Below are 18,437 nucleotides of genomic sequence, written 5' to 3' on the forward strand. Positions count from 1 at the left end.
GGTCGAATAAGCGCAAGGCGTTAATACGAAAAAATACTTCTTAAAATTCCGCTAAAACCCGCTTTTTTCGCGTATGGTCCAAAACCTGCTAGCAAAATACAAAAAGAAGTCGTCTGTAGCTGTCGTGTCAAGTATCTCACAGACGTATCTGGCCCTTTATGTCAGCTCCACCTCTGGCCACATCAGAGAGGTTGTCGAAGGTGGGCAAATCTACCTTCGTGTAGCCATCGCATGCAGATCCTTCGAGAAAAAAATTAACGCTTCAAGTCATAGGTTTATTCGGTTTGTACAGCCAATAAAATGATAAAAATCGCTACTTAAATATGCCGATAAAATATAATAAAGCATTCTTCAAAAGGAAAGTCATGAAGAAGGAGAAGAAAAATATTTCTTAAAAATTTAAAAACAACATACACTTGCTTTTCACTGCCTTATTCGAATCTTCTCAAAATTAAAGATCCACCTCGACGTTAGTTGAATGTAGATGTTGGTCAGAACTATTAGTCACTGTTTCTCCTCCTACGTTTTCCGCTTTGTAGGCGCTAATACTGCCATCTTGCAGCACCGCATGATGATTAAGAACTAGCTTTTCACTTTTCATTTTACCTCTGCCTACAGTTTATTTCGTATGATAAGTTACCAATCCCAGATGTGTTCCCGACTAACATACGAGGAACACAATTTTAATATTACTATTACAATGTCATCCATCTAATGAAACTGCCGTTAAATTGTCTAGGTTAGGTTAGGTAGTAAATATTAATAGGTATAGATCTAGACCTTTGCTAGTGGTATAGTAATTTCAGATCGATTTCTGATTTACTAATTGCACCTACTGTGCAGAATACTGAAAGCACGTATCTGCAGAGGAATCTTCTTCTGACAGCTTTTGATGCAACTCTGAATAAAATGGCACTTACTAATAAAGAATAATTAAACGAAAACTGCATTAGTAAGTATTGTGTAGCAGACAGAATCGATCACTAACGTAGGTTCTTCGTAGCTCAATCGGAAGTTTTTTCAGTACGTAGAAGGTACCACTTTGTCGTCTGATAGTTCTGTTTGAAACTTTTGGAAGCCTTTTAAATAAATGAAAAGAAAATTAGATAAACATACTCTTTCCAAGACAATTAAAATTGGGAAGATCATATAACGTCTATTCTACTAGTCATTTTCAGCCGTATTAGGAATCAAGATTTAGTGGATATATTTATAATATAATAACCGTATTGAAACTGGTAACACAACAGTGTCTTTATTATCATGAGGCGACCTACGATATCCTCTTATATATATATATATATATATATATATCTTACACTGAATTATGTCTAACACTAGCACTATATGTACAAGCATATACTATAACGATATTCGACAGGATACCTCTGTTCTGTCAGTTATCAAAATCAGTTAGTATTTTTCGATCAGCGATTTAATCACTGGCGGGTAGACTTGTGCTTCAAGAAATTGATTTAACATATTCAAAAGCCTCAAGTCCAATGTTTTCTTCACTTATTGACAATGGAGCCTTGCCGAGTGCTCTTCGGCGAACACATTTTTGTCCCGTGGCTACTATCGTCACTGCTAGAACTATTAGTATTTTGCCGGAAGGAGCGGTACACTATCGAGCGAAGAATCTCAACTTCATCGCGAAGTTTTGTAACGTGAAGCTCGTGAAGCTTATGCTCTGATGCCAACAGGGCTCGAAGATTGCGGTTCTCCTGAAATCAAGCGGATATATCTTATGTTATTTGCTGATTTCTGCATTAGATTTGGTGTTAATTAGGTGTTCAGAACAACTTTCCAATGCTCATGCAGATATGTGCGTAGGACTCTTACTCAGCTATAATTTAAATGGCTACTAAATCGCTATATGAAATAATAAATATGTGCCGTTCGTATTGGGCATGTAATCCACATTGTTAGATAAGAAATAACGCCACAGATCAATTATAAGGTGTTATTATTTTTGAACTGAAAGAAGAAAATCACTAACATTAGCATGTAATATGCGATTTTTTTGAACACCCACAGGGTGACGCAACTTACGGCGAAAGCTTTTTCCAACTGGGCACGAGTGGTGACTATGAGCTCCTCGAGCTTCTCGACACGATCGCGAAGTTCAGCATCCTCATTGTTAATTCTTTGAGCAATAACATCTGGCAAGCACGATACACCATCAGGAACTTTGATGCATTCGCGTTCCAGTCTGTTCCGGGTTTCCATACGCATACATTCAAAACATAGTGACGTTCAATGAATGTAAAAACATCTAACCGCCGCAAAATAACCTATCAGGGTTTTAGTAACTACAGTTTAAAGTCCCGCGTTACTACTATGGCGATCATCACTCTAGTTTGTTTAAACAGTTTAAACCAGCTCATTAAACACGCACTTTTTCTGTTTCCTTACCTCTGGGACGATAAAGAGGTCTACAGAATTATTCATACCTCTAGCGATGGCCGTGTCACCGAACCGTACCGAATACATCTGGTCTACCTAAATAAGTACGTCCAGTTTCTACGTCCCGTGCTACTGCCGTCGAACATTTGTTCACACGGCTGGCTATTCCCAGTATGAAACAAAATGTGCCTATCCCACTTTCGACCCTGGACCACCTAAAGCTTCCTTGAGCTTAGTAGACAAACACGTTTTTACTGAGGGCTATTGCTCTAGAGCACTTACGCAAGCCGAGCTTTTTCAAGTTGTTCTAGTGTCTCGTCAGACATATTGTACGTCCGGGGCGGAGAGCCGTTGTTAAGACCGTTTGTGAGTTGTTTAAAAGATGTCTCGGCTAAACTCGAAGCAGGACTTTCCACTGACGATCTGCGCAATGCTGTAGGGACCTCTCCTCGCCTGGAAGTGACGCCTGGCCGGGATCCCGCTGGAGGCGACGAGCCATTTTCTTCGTTTTGAGTTTGATCACACACCGGAGCTGCTGTTGAACGCTGACAGACGATCACGGCATCCTGTCGTAGACTTTCATGGTGACCTGCCACGTGAGTAAATTGTGGCAGGTTTATTTTATGCGCGAAGAAATATAAGAAAATATTTCTAACCAAACTCGGTGCCCTACAAAAATAATTAATTAGTGGAAAGTACGTGGTTTGATGCGGGGGTAATTCATTCATCAAAAAAAAAGTTCAGTTATCGTCCGTATATAAATTTAGTGGACGCACAAATAGTTATATGAAACAGGCAAAATTTATTTCTTTTGGCTAATTGACCTGTGTGAGGTTGTAACTGTGGAACCTGTTTTAGTCGGTTGATTACTATCGTTCAACGTCTATGTTTGACGCGCTCAATTAAATTTATGGGGAAGAGGAAAAAGTATTGAGTTTTGAATTCTAGGCGTTGGTGTTTTAGGTGAAGGGCAGGAGAAAAGGACAGCCCTATTCGTGCCGTTATGCGGTGAAATTTCTTGTAGCTGTCGGATAGTCTAAGTATTCTCATCGTACTGGTGAATCCCATATGCTATATACGGCGTGCGGTTATTATAGACGACAGATTATTGTCGTTGTAAGAATTACATTTACCGAACACAATGAAAGAAGCGGAGAGGTAATTAGGTGTGTGGTAAATCTTTACCACAGGAAAAAATATTCCAAAAGGTTTCCCATTTGCAACAGTCAGTGACTTTCGTAAACAAATCGTGCTATAAAGATTCAATGATAGTGACCGTATGAGCTACAAAATTTTAGCTAAATTGACTTCTTCTAATGATCAGCATCGAACATATCACACTAGAGATTATATTGGCGTCAACACGGCCATACCTTGCTGGAAAACGCTCCTAGCTTCCTTTCGTACTGCAGTTGTAGGCACATTCGCCAACTGACGGTAGCGCATCTGCGAGGCTGGAATAACCAGCCTTTTCTCCACGTCCTGCATCTTTTGTGATTCCCTCTCAAAACTACGTGTCGACAACGGGCAAGACTCTTCGTGCAGTGACTGATCCTGCCTGCGCAGTACTGCCTTACAGCCTGATCGGTTACAAACAAATCAGATGAAGCTTAACGATTAGGAGAAAACCCTACAGATGAGTATCCGTCCACAGACGCGATGTTATTATCAATAGATGAAGACGCTCCGACACCGCACCGAGGAAAAACCACGTTACAATTGCAGCCACTATACGTGGACTATCATGCTATACATAGTGTCATTTAACGTAGCACTATTTCGGTTACGTAGAAACCTATCATTCATCTATATACCACTCATATACCTCTGTAACCTATCTGCGCCTAGCAACATTTTTATAGCCATTCTACATGACAAAAATCAATCAGCTGTCGTTATTTTTACAAACAATTTCAGCTTACTACACGTTAGGAGCACAATCATTATTAGTGCTTAATCAAACGGAATAGAAACGAATGAACCTTGACTTAGATACCTATCGTGTCGAAAGTTTCGGGTAAACGCCTACTAACACGCTTACCTTATAGTAAGATTTATTCAGATATAAACAACACCGATGCCGTGGAATACACACTATTGATACTCATGATTATTCCACTCTTGCATTTAGTACTACACCAATTGGGGCCATTTCATTACGCGTTTGGCATCGGTTAACCATAGGTTACACCCTAGTGACCCTATGTATTTAAGCATTGGCATACTTTCGTTGATAGACTACAAAAATTGGTTCGCAAATGAAAACCGTTTTAAAATTATACTGCTTTTTTATAATTAAAAAAAACTCACTGCAATGGAACAGCACTTCGTGCCCATCTCCGAAACTCAGATTACCTTCTAAATAAATTCCAAACTATCAGATTATTTTAGATAGCCACAAAAAAAAAACATTCATTTTATAAAATATATCAAACCGATGTCTCGCTTACCTAGGAAAACACAAATCTGCAACTAAACATCTGACATTTAAAGGTGCCTTTGTTGCCGTCATTATGGACTACACTAATATGGCTACGACAAGCTGTCTGACATCCGGTCGATCCGATCGTATGCATCACATCACAGTCATCTTGCTTTAGTTTCAGATATTACTCGACTGCTCGCAATGGTAATTGTATCTGGTTTGTAAGGTTGAGTCTGCCGTTACCCCATCAAATTTCGTAGCTGTCTCATATTTGTAAATTTTGACGAAACAACAATGCAGACGAAATAAGATGTTCGCTAACTATATGCTGATTGAGACATGTATAGATATATGTACTGGGTAACCTGGCAACAGGAAGCTACTAGGATTTAAGAGCGGAGAACCTTCTTATAGGTAAAGCACCGCTGAACTTACTGCTTATTAAGAGCACAAGCTAATTCACTGTTTTACAATTGAATACTGAACCAGTTAATGGTCGATCATGGGCTATGCGGTAGATTCAATGTTTACGCAGCCTCTTGAGGCACTAACACGTAAGCTGAGTATTTCACTTCATACGGTCAAAAGGCGACCTCATTTAATATGGAAAAATGTGAAGTTTGTACTAAATAAACTAGAGCTTACATTAGGTTATCTAAAGGCACTCATGTCATCGGTCCTATTCGGTTTATCACAGTGCGTTTCGTGTAAGAATTTGCTAAGGCCTGAAGCAATATGTTAGAAGTCGTATATAGAAAGACATAATAAAAAAAAGCAGAGTGGACTCAGTGGAAATACGATTCAACGAGCATCTTCGCTAGTTCACAGTATTTGTTTTATATATGTTATATAAAATACAGACGGAATTCGCACAAAATGATGAACCACTTGTACCTTTTGGACAAAATACGGGTCTGAATGGGCAGTTCACTGTGTGATCCTTTACCAACGAGGTGACTAACTTAGATCCTTTGGTCCAGGCATCCAATTGCAGCTGACAGCCATCACCTCCACACCTACGAAGCCGTAAGCAAAGCGCGAAAAGAACTGATTTAAATGAATTCCCGCATGTCCATTTGCACAGACATAAAATATTAGACATAAGAAAGGCGTTAAATTCTACGGAGCGAAATCGGCAGGGCCTTGGCACTCAAACGTATGAAACCTACGGCATATAGAACCTAACAGGTTTAAACGAAGCTGATTCATAAAGACACGGTAATCCAGCCCTTTCTAGTTATCCAGCTCTGTGACAGAGGCCTGTAGTCGCGCAACCGTACTACGAGGGTGATTATGAACTTTTTGTTTACTTAATTCTAGCTTAGAACCTACTGAGTTGGCAAACAATGGAATATACCCGTCAACGAAAAACAGAAAGCCTTGGCAGCAGCAGCACCAGCGGCGATAGAAATGACACACTTGAATCGATCATTAGAAATGGTTATCCTTAGAAACCCAGACTATTTTTCTGGGATGGATTCGTTACAACAGAATCTAAGCCGAAAGATAGAGAAGGTCCTGTTGAACGCTTCCGACGAAACTAGCTGGTTACTAAACGAATGTTTATGTTTAGGATTTTTTTTGCTTTCAGCCCCTTCAATATATGTGGCAGTGCCTAAGCCACAGTTAAGGATAAGGCTAGTCAAGCGCCAGACGCTTTTGGTGGGGTTCGCCGTAGACGGCGTAGCTATAATAGACATCACAATGGGTATCGAATACAGGGGCAGACAAGCTGCGTTACGGTAGCAATGACAGCGTAATAGTAGATAACGGTACAAACAACAAAGCATCCCATAAAAAGCAGTGCTTATACATTACTGTATAATACCTATGGCCTGGCCCTACGGGGAGTAAACCATCGCTTCGAACTTATTCACAGCAAACATGTGAATTTCCTACCTCAAAGTTATTCTCCGGTCTCTGGCAAATGAGGGATCGATAAGATTCCCACACAGACACTGAGCGCAGCAAAGACACTCGTCAACAGCGCTCGTATCGACTGCATGTGACACAATCCATAGGCTATCCTTGACCTGCCAACAATTGAAGCACGTAAAGATGTGATGAGGATCATCTATCCCCACTCCTGCAGCGCCCGCTGTCATTACCGGTGAGGTACCTGCGTTGACATGCCGATTTCCAAACATTAAACAGTATAGTGCTTATTTTAGTTAGATTAATGGTTTTCTCACTTTATTGCTAATTGAAAAACGACAGATTAGGATTATCGCATGGTATACGCTCTCGGTAAATAAAGCGTATCGCAAGCAGCCATCACAAGATGCCCTACTCTTCCAGTGGTTCTAGAAGGCAAGTACTAAGATAGGTAGATGATTGTGGCCGCTATGAAAAAGCTTACCATGAAAATTTTGACATTATAATTTCTTTGTGCATAGATTAAATGCGCTTCCCGTCTCGTCAATGCTCTCTAACTTAAAGCCTTAAAGTGCGATTACCTCAAAGTGGTCCATTCGACACTAAACCATGCCTAACCTAAACAAGCATTGGTTACTTGATTTAATTACTTTTCACTTTTTTAGCGTGTGCGCCTCATAGGCAAATGGTAAAATGTGCCCGAGAAAATCAGTGGAATCCCAAGGTTTGTCTTTGCCCCAGCAGAACAATTTTGATCTAATCATGATCATACTGTCCTTATGCCACTTTTAGACCAGCTCAATTTGCAGTATTTGACGAATCCTGTGATAACAAGTTGTAGTTCCGACCACTATACAGCTTTAAATCTTTTATTAAATCAGATCGAGCGACAATCCCGCCTATAAAAATGGCTAACTTGCTCGTTCCATTTAGTGCGTACTTTCTTCCCTTTGACTGACTATGACAGTAAACAGAATTCGGGGTACCCTTAATTTCCGTTTGAGTAGTGTATGTCTTACAAAATTAGAAATATATGTCATACGGGCAATTATCAATTCTACGGTCGTAATGGCACGGCATACAATACAGCCGGACCCAATTGTGTGCCATGAAAAACTTAGATATTGAAGAAGCATAACTTCGTTTTAGAACTGCTCTACTAATAACATACTCGAGCTTATTTTGTTGCCATTAAAGCAATTAATGATAAGAAATTAATTCCTGGAAGCCTAACGGGCACAACGGATTCTGTGTATTTTTTCTGTGCCCCATTCGCTGCCTACGAATAATAGGTAACGAAATATTGGAAGATAGTGCCCAATGCACACCAGTGCTTTAATTGGGTGCTAAAATAGGATTTGCTGCTGCTTACTGTTTATTTTCGTCCGACGTTTAGGTAAATATGGTAATGTTTTTAATTTTTCCCTGCGCCGACGAGGAAAGCATATTGACCATTTACACGGCTAGTTTAACCAGTTTGAGTAGGGATTAAGCACTACGTTTGTCAACATTGCGTTTAAAAGTGTTTTTTTTATCGTAGCACATATACATTAGGTTTCACCCAGTCTATTACTAAAACAACATGAACAGCACTCTCTTTACACGTTCTTATTTTACAGATTAAAAACAAATAAATATGCTCAAAATAATTGTATTTTATTATTGTGCTATGTTACCAATATTTGCACTTATGATTAAGCTTTGATCTCTAATTTTTGCTGCAAATTGGCTACGAGACAGGCATCTTTAGGACAACCCGTAGTGGTCAATAGGCCCTTGACCTAACGAAAAATTAATATCATTTATATATTGATTTCTACCTACACTTGTCATACTGCTAATTACTTGTCTTCATCAAAAAGAATGGCTATCTCAAGATGAGGTTTCCCTGTAACCAAGACCCCCTGACGGCTCCAATTTAGTTGTCGTTTCTGCATAAAGTACACATACAATATGTAGATTTATAACAAGAATGGGTAACGCTCAAGTGCGCCTCGTCTAATTAGAAGAAGGCTTAGAGAAAGGCACTGAAAGACACTATAATAAGAAGTGACTGGCTTATAGGTTTACAATACTCAATGATGCCATCATTATTATTATTATTAATGATTAGTGCTATTTAGCAGCACGTAGATTATTACTTGGACCTGGTTGGCTTACCCGTCAATTGCTAAATTGTTAGATCTTTGCTAGAATTTGCTAATACGAGGATCATTTTGTTGAATAAAGAGATAAACTTTTTCTTTCTCTAAACAGAGAACAAGTATATTGTGCATTTTAATTGTAAAAGCGGTAATTATTATAGGAATCTATAGCCGTGAGAGAACTCGGTCGTTCACGATCCTGGCCACTAACTTGGAATAAAGAGGTCAGTGTTGTCGATATGGGAAGAATAGATTAGGAAATTAAGATATCCCGATCACGCTAGTTAACCGTCTGCTATTTTTATAAAGAGATATGAATAATCTTCATGTACTGCTATATTTTTGATGATATGGTTAGTGGCGTTGCACGATCGTGCTAAAGGTCGGAGCAGTTTGCACGAGCAGATATGTTGTTAGATTGATGTGATACATTTAGCGGGTTAACTTCGAGGTTTATAATAAGTGAAAATTGTTTGTGCCCTTTTCAGGCATGTTCGATTAACGGGAATATTTATTAAATCAGCATACAGTCAGGCTGATTTAATAATAATAGGGTAAACCCAGTCTTCACTACCGTTGGATACATCTTTCATTCATATAATTGCGGATGTTCTAACCAGTGTTCGATTGTGAAGGTATGTTATTGTTGTACCAGTTACTTTATGCTTAGAAAAAAAAACAAAATGAAATTACCGGATCCCAGTGCCTTAGCAACAGGGACATACCCACAACCCGGTTGTCATGTCATCTAAAATTGATACAAAATGGTAAATGCAAAAACAATACCACTAGAGTAAGGCATCGCTATGCGCAAGATAACTGCTGTTGTGATCGAAACATTAGATCCCTGCAACGAGCCGGACAATGCTATTGAGAAATCAGCAAAGATCTTCTATTGTTTGATTTCTACGAAGCATTTCATTATACATTGAACATAAAAGGATTGTCATTTTGAGGATTTTACCCGTTACGAGCATGGGTTCAACACAATAGACCCCAAGAGCCGGTGATCGTGAAGTGAAAGATAATAGCCGATTGTTCACAGAACGTGCTTATTCAGCTTGCTAGCAACAAAAAGTCACGAATTGCTCACGATCTTCGATAAAACGGCAAATCTGCAATTCTCTTAAGAAATTTTATTGGCACAATTATTCGAAATGTCCAAAATTCAAGATACCATGCGTTATTTTTATGTATACTTTACGAATCCTTAAAACATTTATTTGCCTAAATTTCACCCCATTAAAAATCTTTCCATATGCACTTTTGGGAGTATTCGAAGTGCCTTGACCTAAAATAAAACCTCAACTGATCTCAGCGATATATGGGCGAGGAAACCGCCCCTCTTTATAACAGGGGCCTAAGACGACATTTGGTTCTCGGTAACAAAACATCGCTATTGCAGGCAATTTCACTGCTGCACCTGTTTTAGAGATTATAACTGTATTATGTTTGATAAAAAAACATGATTCATTTTTAAGGTTAGCGACGACGGCTCCTGCTAACATTTTTTAAGGTAACCGAACTAGTGTGAATACATAGGTAGCATGCTCTTCGCAAGATACCCTACGGTGCCTATCAAAGCGCCTTCCAGTCGTAAAGATGTTAGAATTACTAAATGGGATCAACCATTTTCCATAGGATATAGTGGATCTAAACCTCTGGATTCCCTTGAACCCAAGGTGTCCCATGTAGCACTTCCGACAAGGACAAATATTTTCATCCCCTCTCGATGAATTTGTTCCGTAGTCGTAGTTTAGGTCGCTACTGATTCATGCCAATCAGAATGAGAACTTCGGAAAAACTTCACAAAAAAATCACTCTGTCGCGTTCTTCGCGAAATACACCCTGTCTACTGTACTGTAGACATATTCGATGCTCGATAACTTTAACCATTTTTCGTGCTCCATATGAGGATCGAGGACATTTGATTCGCAGTACACTATCTTCTGGAGTAGCTGGGCAAGCCGACATAAACCACGATATGGAGAAATAACTGTACGTGATGGCGAAAGCAACGCGAAAAAACAAACCCAATGGTCTGTTAAGTGTCCACGTGCACCGACATAGATATTCTTATCTACATTTATAATGCTAATTTAACCAATGGCCATATGTAGACTACTGTTATTTGTAATAATGGCTAGCGCGGTTTCAATGACAAAAATCACTCTGAAGTCGCCCCAGGCGGAATTCTGCGCGACGTTCAGTATATTCAAGAACGGACCGCATTTAATAGTTCTCCTATACTATGGTAATAGTACGACTCAAATTCTAATTCATTTTTTAGATGGGTACTTAAGCCATACATCACATTGATAGTTATTCCACGATGCAGAGCTATTTCAGTGTCGGATAATATATTACAGTGGAAGATTCTCATGTCCGGCTTCTCAGCTATTACTCAACGCTTTGGACGGCGGCTGGTCTCTTCTACAAGTAAACAAAACGTGGCTAGATTCAATTTCAAACGTAAACTACCTCACGCGTTCGTAAGTTCACTGGGTTAACACGTCCCCACTTCATTATTACGAAGACAAGCAATAGTTACAAGCAACGATTAGATTTAGATATAGAGAACTTTGACAGTGTATACGACCCTTACCGTATGAACTTCCGTTGATTAATGTCGCGTCATTTAGAATATTCATAAACGTCCTGACTCGTGGTTTGCGGTTAACGCTGAAGCCAGCACAATCCACGCACATAGTACCCAGCAGTGTGATACAACTTTCCACCTGAACCTTTTTTTTCGAGCAGATATCCTTCCTGTTTGTCTTTTCATTTAGTGTCACTGATCGTAACAGCGCAGACTTTTATCACACTTAAGTACTTATTTTTTTTTATCACACTTAGTACTCGGAGAATATTAATGGTAAAGAAACTGTTGCGCGATGCGTAACTATCGTCCTGTCCCAAGCGATAAGCCGTGTCGTCAATGAGATCTGTTCCTCCAAGAATTGTTTGGCCAACATCTCCTCCGGTGTTTACCTCGTCGTTCCGAGTCGAGTGCTGGCAACGCTTCAGTAGTTAGTTGTCCACTCAGTCGCTATGAGAGGCTGTTTATCTACTAGGGCTTGAAAATTGTTTACACGTGTAGCCTCCTCCGTCTGATTCTCGTAAGTTAATTTCTATGGATCGTGTTTTGTCTATGAACATGTCGGAAAGTGTCCGTATGTTTGGATGCTGGCGCGCATCACGATGTGTTTGCCAGCGGCCACTGAACCAATACTCCTTCCATAGTAGCGAGCTGGCAAGGTTTTTCAAGGCTTCGCCTGCTCTACTAGGTAACAACCCTGCTACATCGATAGGTCTGTCCCGAATACGTCACACCAAACTTTATGCACATTCACCATTTCAGGCCGAGCATCCGAAGACTGCTGCTATCGACGATAATGACGATGGGATTCGCGGACTGCGGCTAGTATGATGAAGGAACAGCAGACCTGCTAAGTGTAGAATACACTAAACGTTGACTGAAAAGTGATAAACCCGAGTTATTACTAGATACGATTAAGCCCAGCAGTCGAAAATTGATGCTTTTTTTGCGCGTATTTGAAAGAACATCAGTCAACGGCAGACGATGACAGCTGTGATCCATAAGAGAGCTGACGCGCCCTCTTATCGTAGCGTTTCTTGCTTACCCTACTGATAGTGTGAGAGCAACACTCGTACGGCCTTCTTAAGAGAAATCGTCCCATAGACAATCGCTTATCAATCTGCCGTGCTGTTGAATCTCGCCAACGATTTGCAATGTGGCTTCACCTGTACATATATACTTTTCTCGGTGAAAGGTATGGTTACGTACACAGTGCTACAGGACACCAAAGAGATCAATTTGCCCAGCAACGGCTGTATGATTGCTCAGACTAGCCACTTAGACCGTGTAACTCGTCAACTTCGCCGGCTTCTGGGCCAAGGATTTCTTTTACTATCACCATTACTGCTCTGTTCGTTGGCAGTCAAAGCAAAATACGCCTCAAGGGGTGACCGGTCTTCGGTCCGACCGTTTTATCAGTTCTGTGTACTGTCGTCTGACCTATTACCGCCATGAAACGATAGTGATTTATCAATGGAAACGGTGGACGGTCCATGTCTCGACTCGAGTAAGAACGAGAGGCCATCAATAGATTTCTCATGTCTCACTGCTAGGCGGACGGGAAGTCGATTTCAATCTATTTGCACAAATGAAACCGTAAAGTGGCAACTCCACGATAGTGGACCACCATAGTGACATTATAACTATCACATTTGCTCAAGCTGTTGAGCAGAATGATGTGTTAAGCCTGTAGTGTAGGTAGGTAAAGGCCGCGCGGGCCCATTACGACGGCGGCTTCTTCGAGCACTTCGCGAGATGGCAATACTAAGCAGGTGAGCTTGACACAAAAGCATGTATGTTGCGTTGCGAAACTTGTTTTTCTAACGTCTGCTACTGATCATGAGTAACTTCCAGGTACCATAAACAAGATTAAAGGGCTTCAGCAAGACAGGCAGAGCAATAACTCAACTAATAAATGCCTCGACAGTCCGTTGCCGTAATCGCCACCGTTCAACCACAAGCTCGCCGGTGGAAACGGCTGATTCATCGTTATCAAAAGGAGAAAAGGTTCTGTGGAGAAATTGATAGACACGCATTGACCATGCGAATTTATCTGATGATAGATGATCACAGACTTAAAACTGAGAAAGTTATGTTCGGCTTAATTTTTGATTGCATTATCCTCCTTTAAATGAGCACATCTGTATCTAAAAAATATGTTTGGTTACAAAGTTAAACTCTGAAGTTCTTAGTTTCAGTCAAATTGTTGACATTAACTAATGTTACTTATCATGTTATGATGTACTGTGATAACGGCGACTGTGGGCATTTGTGTAAGTTATCGATATGAATAAGTGATACGATCAACAATGGTTATAGGGGCAGACTGGTTATAGAGGCAGACAGGAAATTACTGACAGTGAAACAGTGTAATCGTTTCATCTTTTTGCTTACATCCCTTTTTGTTCGGACTTGTGTTGGGCAAGAAAAGAAAAAGAAACTATCAATGATGTATTTTAATTATTCAATTTACCAATTGGTTTACCAATTAAACGCTGGTGTCTACGAAAGGTAACCAATGTAAAGTGGAGATGACTACCTCGGTATCAAAACCATAGCATTCACTGTGGAACTTCGATATTGGATTGGTTCGCTTTGTGTTTCCTGCTTAGCTAATTAGGATAAATCTATGGTAATTTCTATATGTGCAGACCCATTCGAATGTAAAGACACAACGGCAGATACCGGCATAGAGCTTCAAGTATGACATCGATCAGAATATTAGCAGAGCGTATAGGTTCTTCCTCATTGAAACGGCGCCATTTATTTTTTCCGCCACTCGTTGTCCACGGATGACATCACGAATCTTTAATCTTACTCATACAATCAGTTATTGAAATGTCAAAACACAGATGAAATGCAATATCGAATATAGGAGAACTCGGTCCAATGTCATGCGGGTCCGGGTTTTGCACACAGTCTTACGTATGAGGTGGGCAACAGCAGGACAACGTATCGTCAATGACGGACACTTCAGAAAGTTGCGTTTAGGATGTACGTCTTAGGCAGACATCACACGACTGGAATTATTATAATACATTACAATAATGTACTACGAAGACTATCAAATGATTCGTTAAAACTATCTGTTTACGAATGATGATAAAGGGACTATAAAAAACTTTTGTCCCTCTAAGTTTGCCGCTGACTTTGGTGCGATCTCAAGGATGCTTTTCACTTGAGACACGCTCGTTGATTGACAGCGAGTAGGTAACTCGTCGAGAACTAGACGAACCTGTTCGATTATATAGCCATTATAGCTTTCAAGTTGGGTGCACCGGACTCAATTTTGAAAAACTAGGAAAGGCGTTATTTTTCTACAGGCAATACTAAGAGACGGATCGTGAAAAGGAATCGGGACTTTATCACACCGTAGCCGCAATAAAATTCTCGATGCATCCATTAGGTACATTTGATATGATAGGCCCGTCAACTGCCGCAGATACTCGAGCCTTTTAAACATTTTTGACAGCCAAGCCTTCGCCCTGGAGAACGACATATAAAAACAACGCTTATTCGTGTCTTCAAACCCAGACTAAACATATTTATAAATTTTAGATTCATTCTTTACGCCCGAAAAAGACTAGTAAATTATAATCGGCTTTATAATTCGTCGAGCTAAGTGTCATCTATCGAAACCTGAGTTATACATGACCTTGTAGCCTTACATTTTAACGCTAATTATATATAGTTAAGGCTATTAAAATGATCGTAGTATCTAGCAAATATAATAGTTTACGTGATTGTGCCGTTTACTATCGAATCGATTCAGAATGCCTGTGAGCTAGAGATGCGACCTGTACGGCTAAAAGGATTAAAAAAATTGTTCTAAAAATGGCCAAAGTAATCTGCTAAAAATTTAAAGAAAAAATCGAAATGGAGAGTGTATCATTTAAGTAAAATTTGAAAAAAAAAAACAAGTGGATTTTAAAATCAAACTCTGTCGCCTATAAAAAGACAAGCTTCAACAGATTCGTTTTCATACGCATCGTACATTATTTATCTCAAGATTATTAAGCCATAACATTACCACAGCTAAAATCCATATCTGTAATATTCTTAGGCAGATTATTTATTAGTAAGCACTGTCGAATTTTTTCTGTATACTTAGAATATATGCTCATCTAATTCATATATATTAGATGAATTTAGTAGGGCCAATAATATGACTGACAGGTACTAGCTCACATAGCTGGATCTTACTGAATACGTGCGGCATGGACGAACAAACGATACGTTTTTTTTTTTTCTTATTTAATAGACTCTCTCCGCCAAACTTAAATTTGAGTACATCATCAGCAACATGAGAGTTTGTTTTTTTTTTTTTCTTTAATAACAACGCCACTTCTTCTAAAATTTTCGAACAACCAAACATTCGCGGCAATGAGTATTGAATGGCAATGAATAAAGAATGGCCTTCTGGTCATCAACTCGACCCCCCGCCTTTCGTCAACAACTGCCGGGCCTCAATGGCAATCAAAGCACTAACGTATTCCGTATGGCATATTACCGTTGGACGTATGCAGCGCGGACTAGTGCTTGTGTATCAAAAAGCCCTCGAATCATGTCGAAAAAGATCAAATGTGGCAACGATCTGGATAATTGGATGCCAAGACACTGGAACGTGTTCGATTGAACAGATTGTACAGTGCCGCAGTGCGGAAATCTCGTGCTAAGAGTGGATATAGTTACGAAAGCAATGGCGTTGGTAAGCGAACACAGAGCGACCGTTAAAAAACCAAAGTATTATTATTAGAATGACGGAGTGCGGCAAAACAAGGCCGTATTCTTAAAACTAAAGCTTTTAGTAAAAATGAGGATATGGAACGGAAAGTGCATACAAATATACGTGTAATAAATCGTTGCTTTAAAAATACAAACTCGTGTACATTTAATAGAGTAATATAAATTGACAGTGATATAAAATAAACAATTTTATCGAAAGTATCGCTATTTATGCACGTATCAAACATCGAGCCTTTTCTTTTCGAGCTGAAACTTCTCAGCACTATGCGCCAGTGTACGTGTATGACGTCGTATCAGCATTTCTCAAACGCTTCATACAGACCGCCAATTCTAGCATGATGAGCTAAAGGCTTTACTTAGTAATATGTTAAGGTTCAGAAAATTAAATTGTGGAAATAAAGCTTGTTTGGTAAACGCAGGATATCTTGATTTTAATGATACGCTGGTCGATAGCTGAACAGCGCTTCTGCAGCGTCATTGTAACTTGGTTAAAGCTTAGGCCACTAAGCGATTCCTGGTCCTGACGCAACGTGGTCGTTTATGGCGAAACGCTAATTCAATTTTGATATTCAGGTAGAGCTAGCGGCATCGCCCGCAAGCGTTATCGAGTATCGAGCCATCATCTTGCCTAGCAATATAGAAACGTATGATTCCCCTCAAGCGTATGACCTGACTGTGTGTGACGCAATGTAAGTTCTAATAGTTGCCATAACTTATCACAATCCTTTGTCGAACTATAACGTACATCATAGATGGTACAGCGCAGAGAGTTCGCATGTGCTTGCCGATTTATTTTAATTATTCTGGAGTTGTTCCAATATGGCTGGTATAGCCTTACGATCTAAAAAAACGGTTCACGCAATTTAATGTCTATTTCCTCAACAAAGCTCCTTTCCCGTACCTTTCATAGCCAGTTATTGAAGAGCAATTTATAGTTTGTTTTTGTTCATGTTCCTTTATCACGGTGATTCAAACCACAGTCATTAGCTGAAAATATGCGCTACTTCCAGATCTGAAATTGATGTACGACACTCGTAAACGTGACGCTCGTATGGAGAAGTTGGAAACCTAGAGCTGCTAGACTGTCAGTGCAACTAACAAGAACCATTTGCGACGTAGAACAAATGTGAGCTTATCAAAACTATGAAAGATCGCCTGCACCCCCCTCCCACGGATAACTGGACAAAAAGCAGCGGCTGTATGTATATTTTACAAAGTTAGTCAAAATATTTGCGGCAGCCTTTGTTACCAATCGTTTCTTAAGCTGTCGGATCTTTGCATTGATAACCCATACTCGGCCAGAGCATATCAACGATACATCCTTTTTGGAGACTATTCCACGTTTAGGTTATCTTCCGCATCTACTTTCTGGGAAAAAATTGATCCCATCCCCGCTCCTTGTGAGAAAAATAAATGATTTGCCTTAATGGTCTATCCCGGTAGGTTCATCCGATTCCTATTATTCAATAGAGACAATATCACATGGCGTACTAGATTGCTTAGATCTCCGAGTAAGCTTAGAAGCTTACTCATCTCTTACCTGCCATTTTAGCTGACGTGTCTCAACAAAGCGTGGCTGCATATGAACTCAGTATCATTGCGCTTCGTCATTAACTGAATGAAGTGTTCATTCATACACACGTAGGATTCATTGTATCAGGTAACTGTAATGAGACGTACCTCTCTGTGTCCACTAAAAGGATGATTCAGCATTTGTCGAAGTTAGCATAGGGGCGGTCGTCATTGTTCTACGTGAACCTCGATAATGGCGGGGAGAGTTGCCAAACTCTCCCCGCCATTATCGAGGCATCCAGCGCTAGCAGTAGCAGCATGACCTCGAATCTCAGCTAACGATGGACGATCGCTTGCATCGACACGGCCATTACGCAGTGTCACGCGACTAAACAGAGGACAAACGTTCGCAGTAGAGTGACGATATACCTGTGATGGCTCTCTTCAACCCGTTTGTGAAGTTGGTTCATCATGAACAGCTGTCCAGTCGCAAGCTGTTGGTCGTAGACTCGAAACGCGGAAGATGAACCTGGCTAATTGGCTTACCGTAAAGCATTGATGACAACAACCACGCTCCCCAGTATATATAGGTAAATAATTAAATAAGTCAATAGAGCAAGGCACAACCTGAAACAGATTTATAGCGATCACAAGAGAAACTATAGTAGCAACACAACTACGATTGTCGAGGTCTAAAATGACGCGTGTGAAGAATATTCAAAGCGATAAC

At 40.0% G+C, this 18,437-nt stretch overlaps 1 protein-coding gene and 1 long non-coding RNA gene across 6 annotated transcripts; one reads left to right on the top strand and one right to left on the bottom strand.

The window, feature by feature from the left end:
- Positions 1-1,229: 1,229 nt before the first annotated feature.
- LOC111262813 (uncharacterized) lies at positions 1,230-17,893 on the bottom strand. Of its 5 annotated transcripts, none has more exons than XM_022837378.2 (7): positions 17,876-17,893; positions 6,731-6,950; positions 5,726-5,847; positions 3,780-3,986; positions 2,689-2,995; positions 2,053-2,212; positions 1,230-1,724 (listed from the first exon to the last, which is right to left on the bottom strand). In XM_022837378.2, the coding sequence occupies exons 2-7, from the start codon at positions 6,934-6,936 to the stop codon at positions 1,512-1,514; spliced, it is 1,215 nt and encodes a 404-aa protein (XP_022693113.1). In that variant the 5' UTR covers positions 6,937-6,950; positions 17,876-17,893; the 3' UTR covers positions 1,230-1,511. The 5 variants fall into 5 exon arrangements, with proteins under 5 accessions (XP_022693113.1, XP_022693111.1, XP_022693110.1 ...); XM_022837376.1 differs by lacking the exon at positions 17,876-17,893 and adding an exon at positions 17,736-17,861; XM_022837375.2 differs by lacking the exon at positions 17,876-17,893 and adding an exon at positions 11,456-11,665.
- On the top strand, positions 12,676-16,609 carry LOC111262815 (uncharacterized). The gene is made up of 2 exons (XR_002681870.2): positions 12,676-13,221; positions 13,304-16,609. It is a non-coding gene; the product is annotated as an uncharacterized LOC111262815 (long non-coding RNA).
- Positions 17,894-18,437: the final 544 nt, after the last annotated feature.

Source organism: Varroa jacobsoni, unplaced genomic scaffold (assembly GCF_002532875.2).
Source record: "Varroa jacobsoni isolate VJ856 unplaced genomic scaffold, vjacob_1.0 scaffold_702, whole genome shotgun sequence".
Classification (NCBI taxonomy): Eukaryota; Metazoa; Arthropoda; class Arachnida; order Mesostigmata; family Varroidae; genus Varroa; species Varroa jacobsoni.

Excerpts from the sequence above, each read along its gene's own strand:
- LOC111262813 (XM_022837375.2), bottom strand. The coding sequence starts at position 11,558 with ATGTGCGTGGATTGTGCTGGCTTCAGCGTTAACCGCAAACCACGAGTC. Across the intron at positions 6,951-11,455 it reads AATCAACGGAAGTTCATACG|GTACCTCACCGGTAATGACA; the intron begins GTAAGGGTCGTA and ends ATGTCAACGCAG. Across the intron at positions 3,987-5,725 it reads ACCCGTATTTTGTCCAAAAG|GCTGTAAGGCAGTACTGCGC; the intron begins GTACAAGTGGTT and ends GTAACCGATCAG.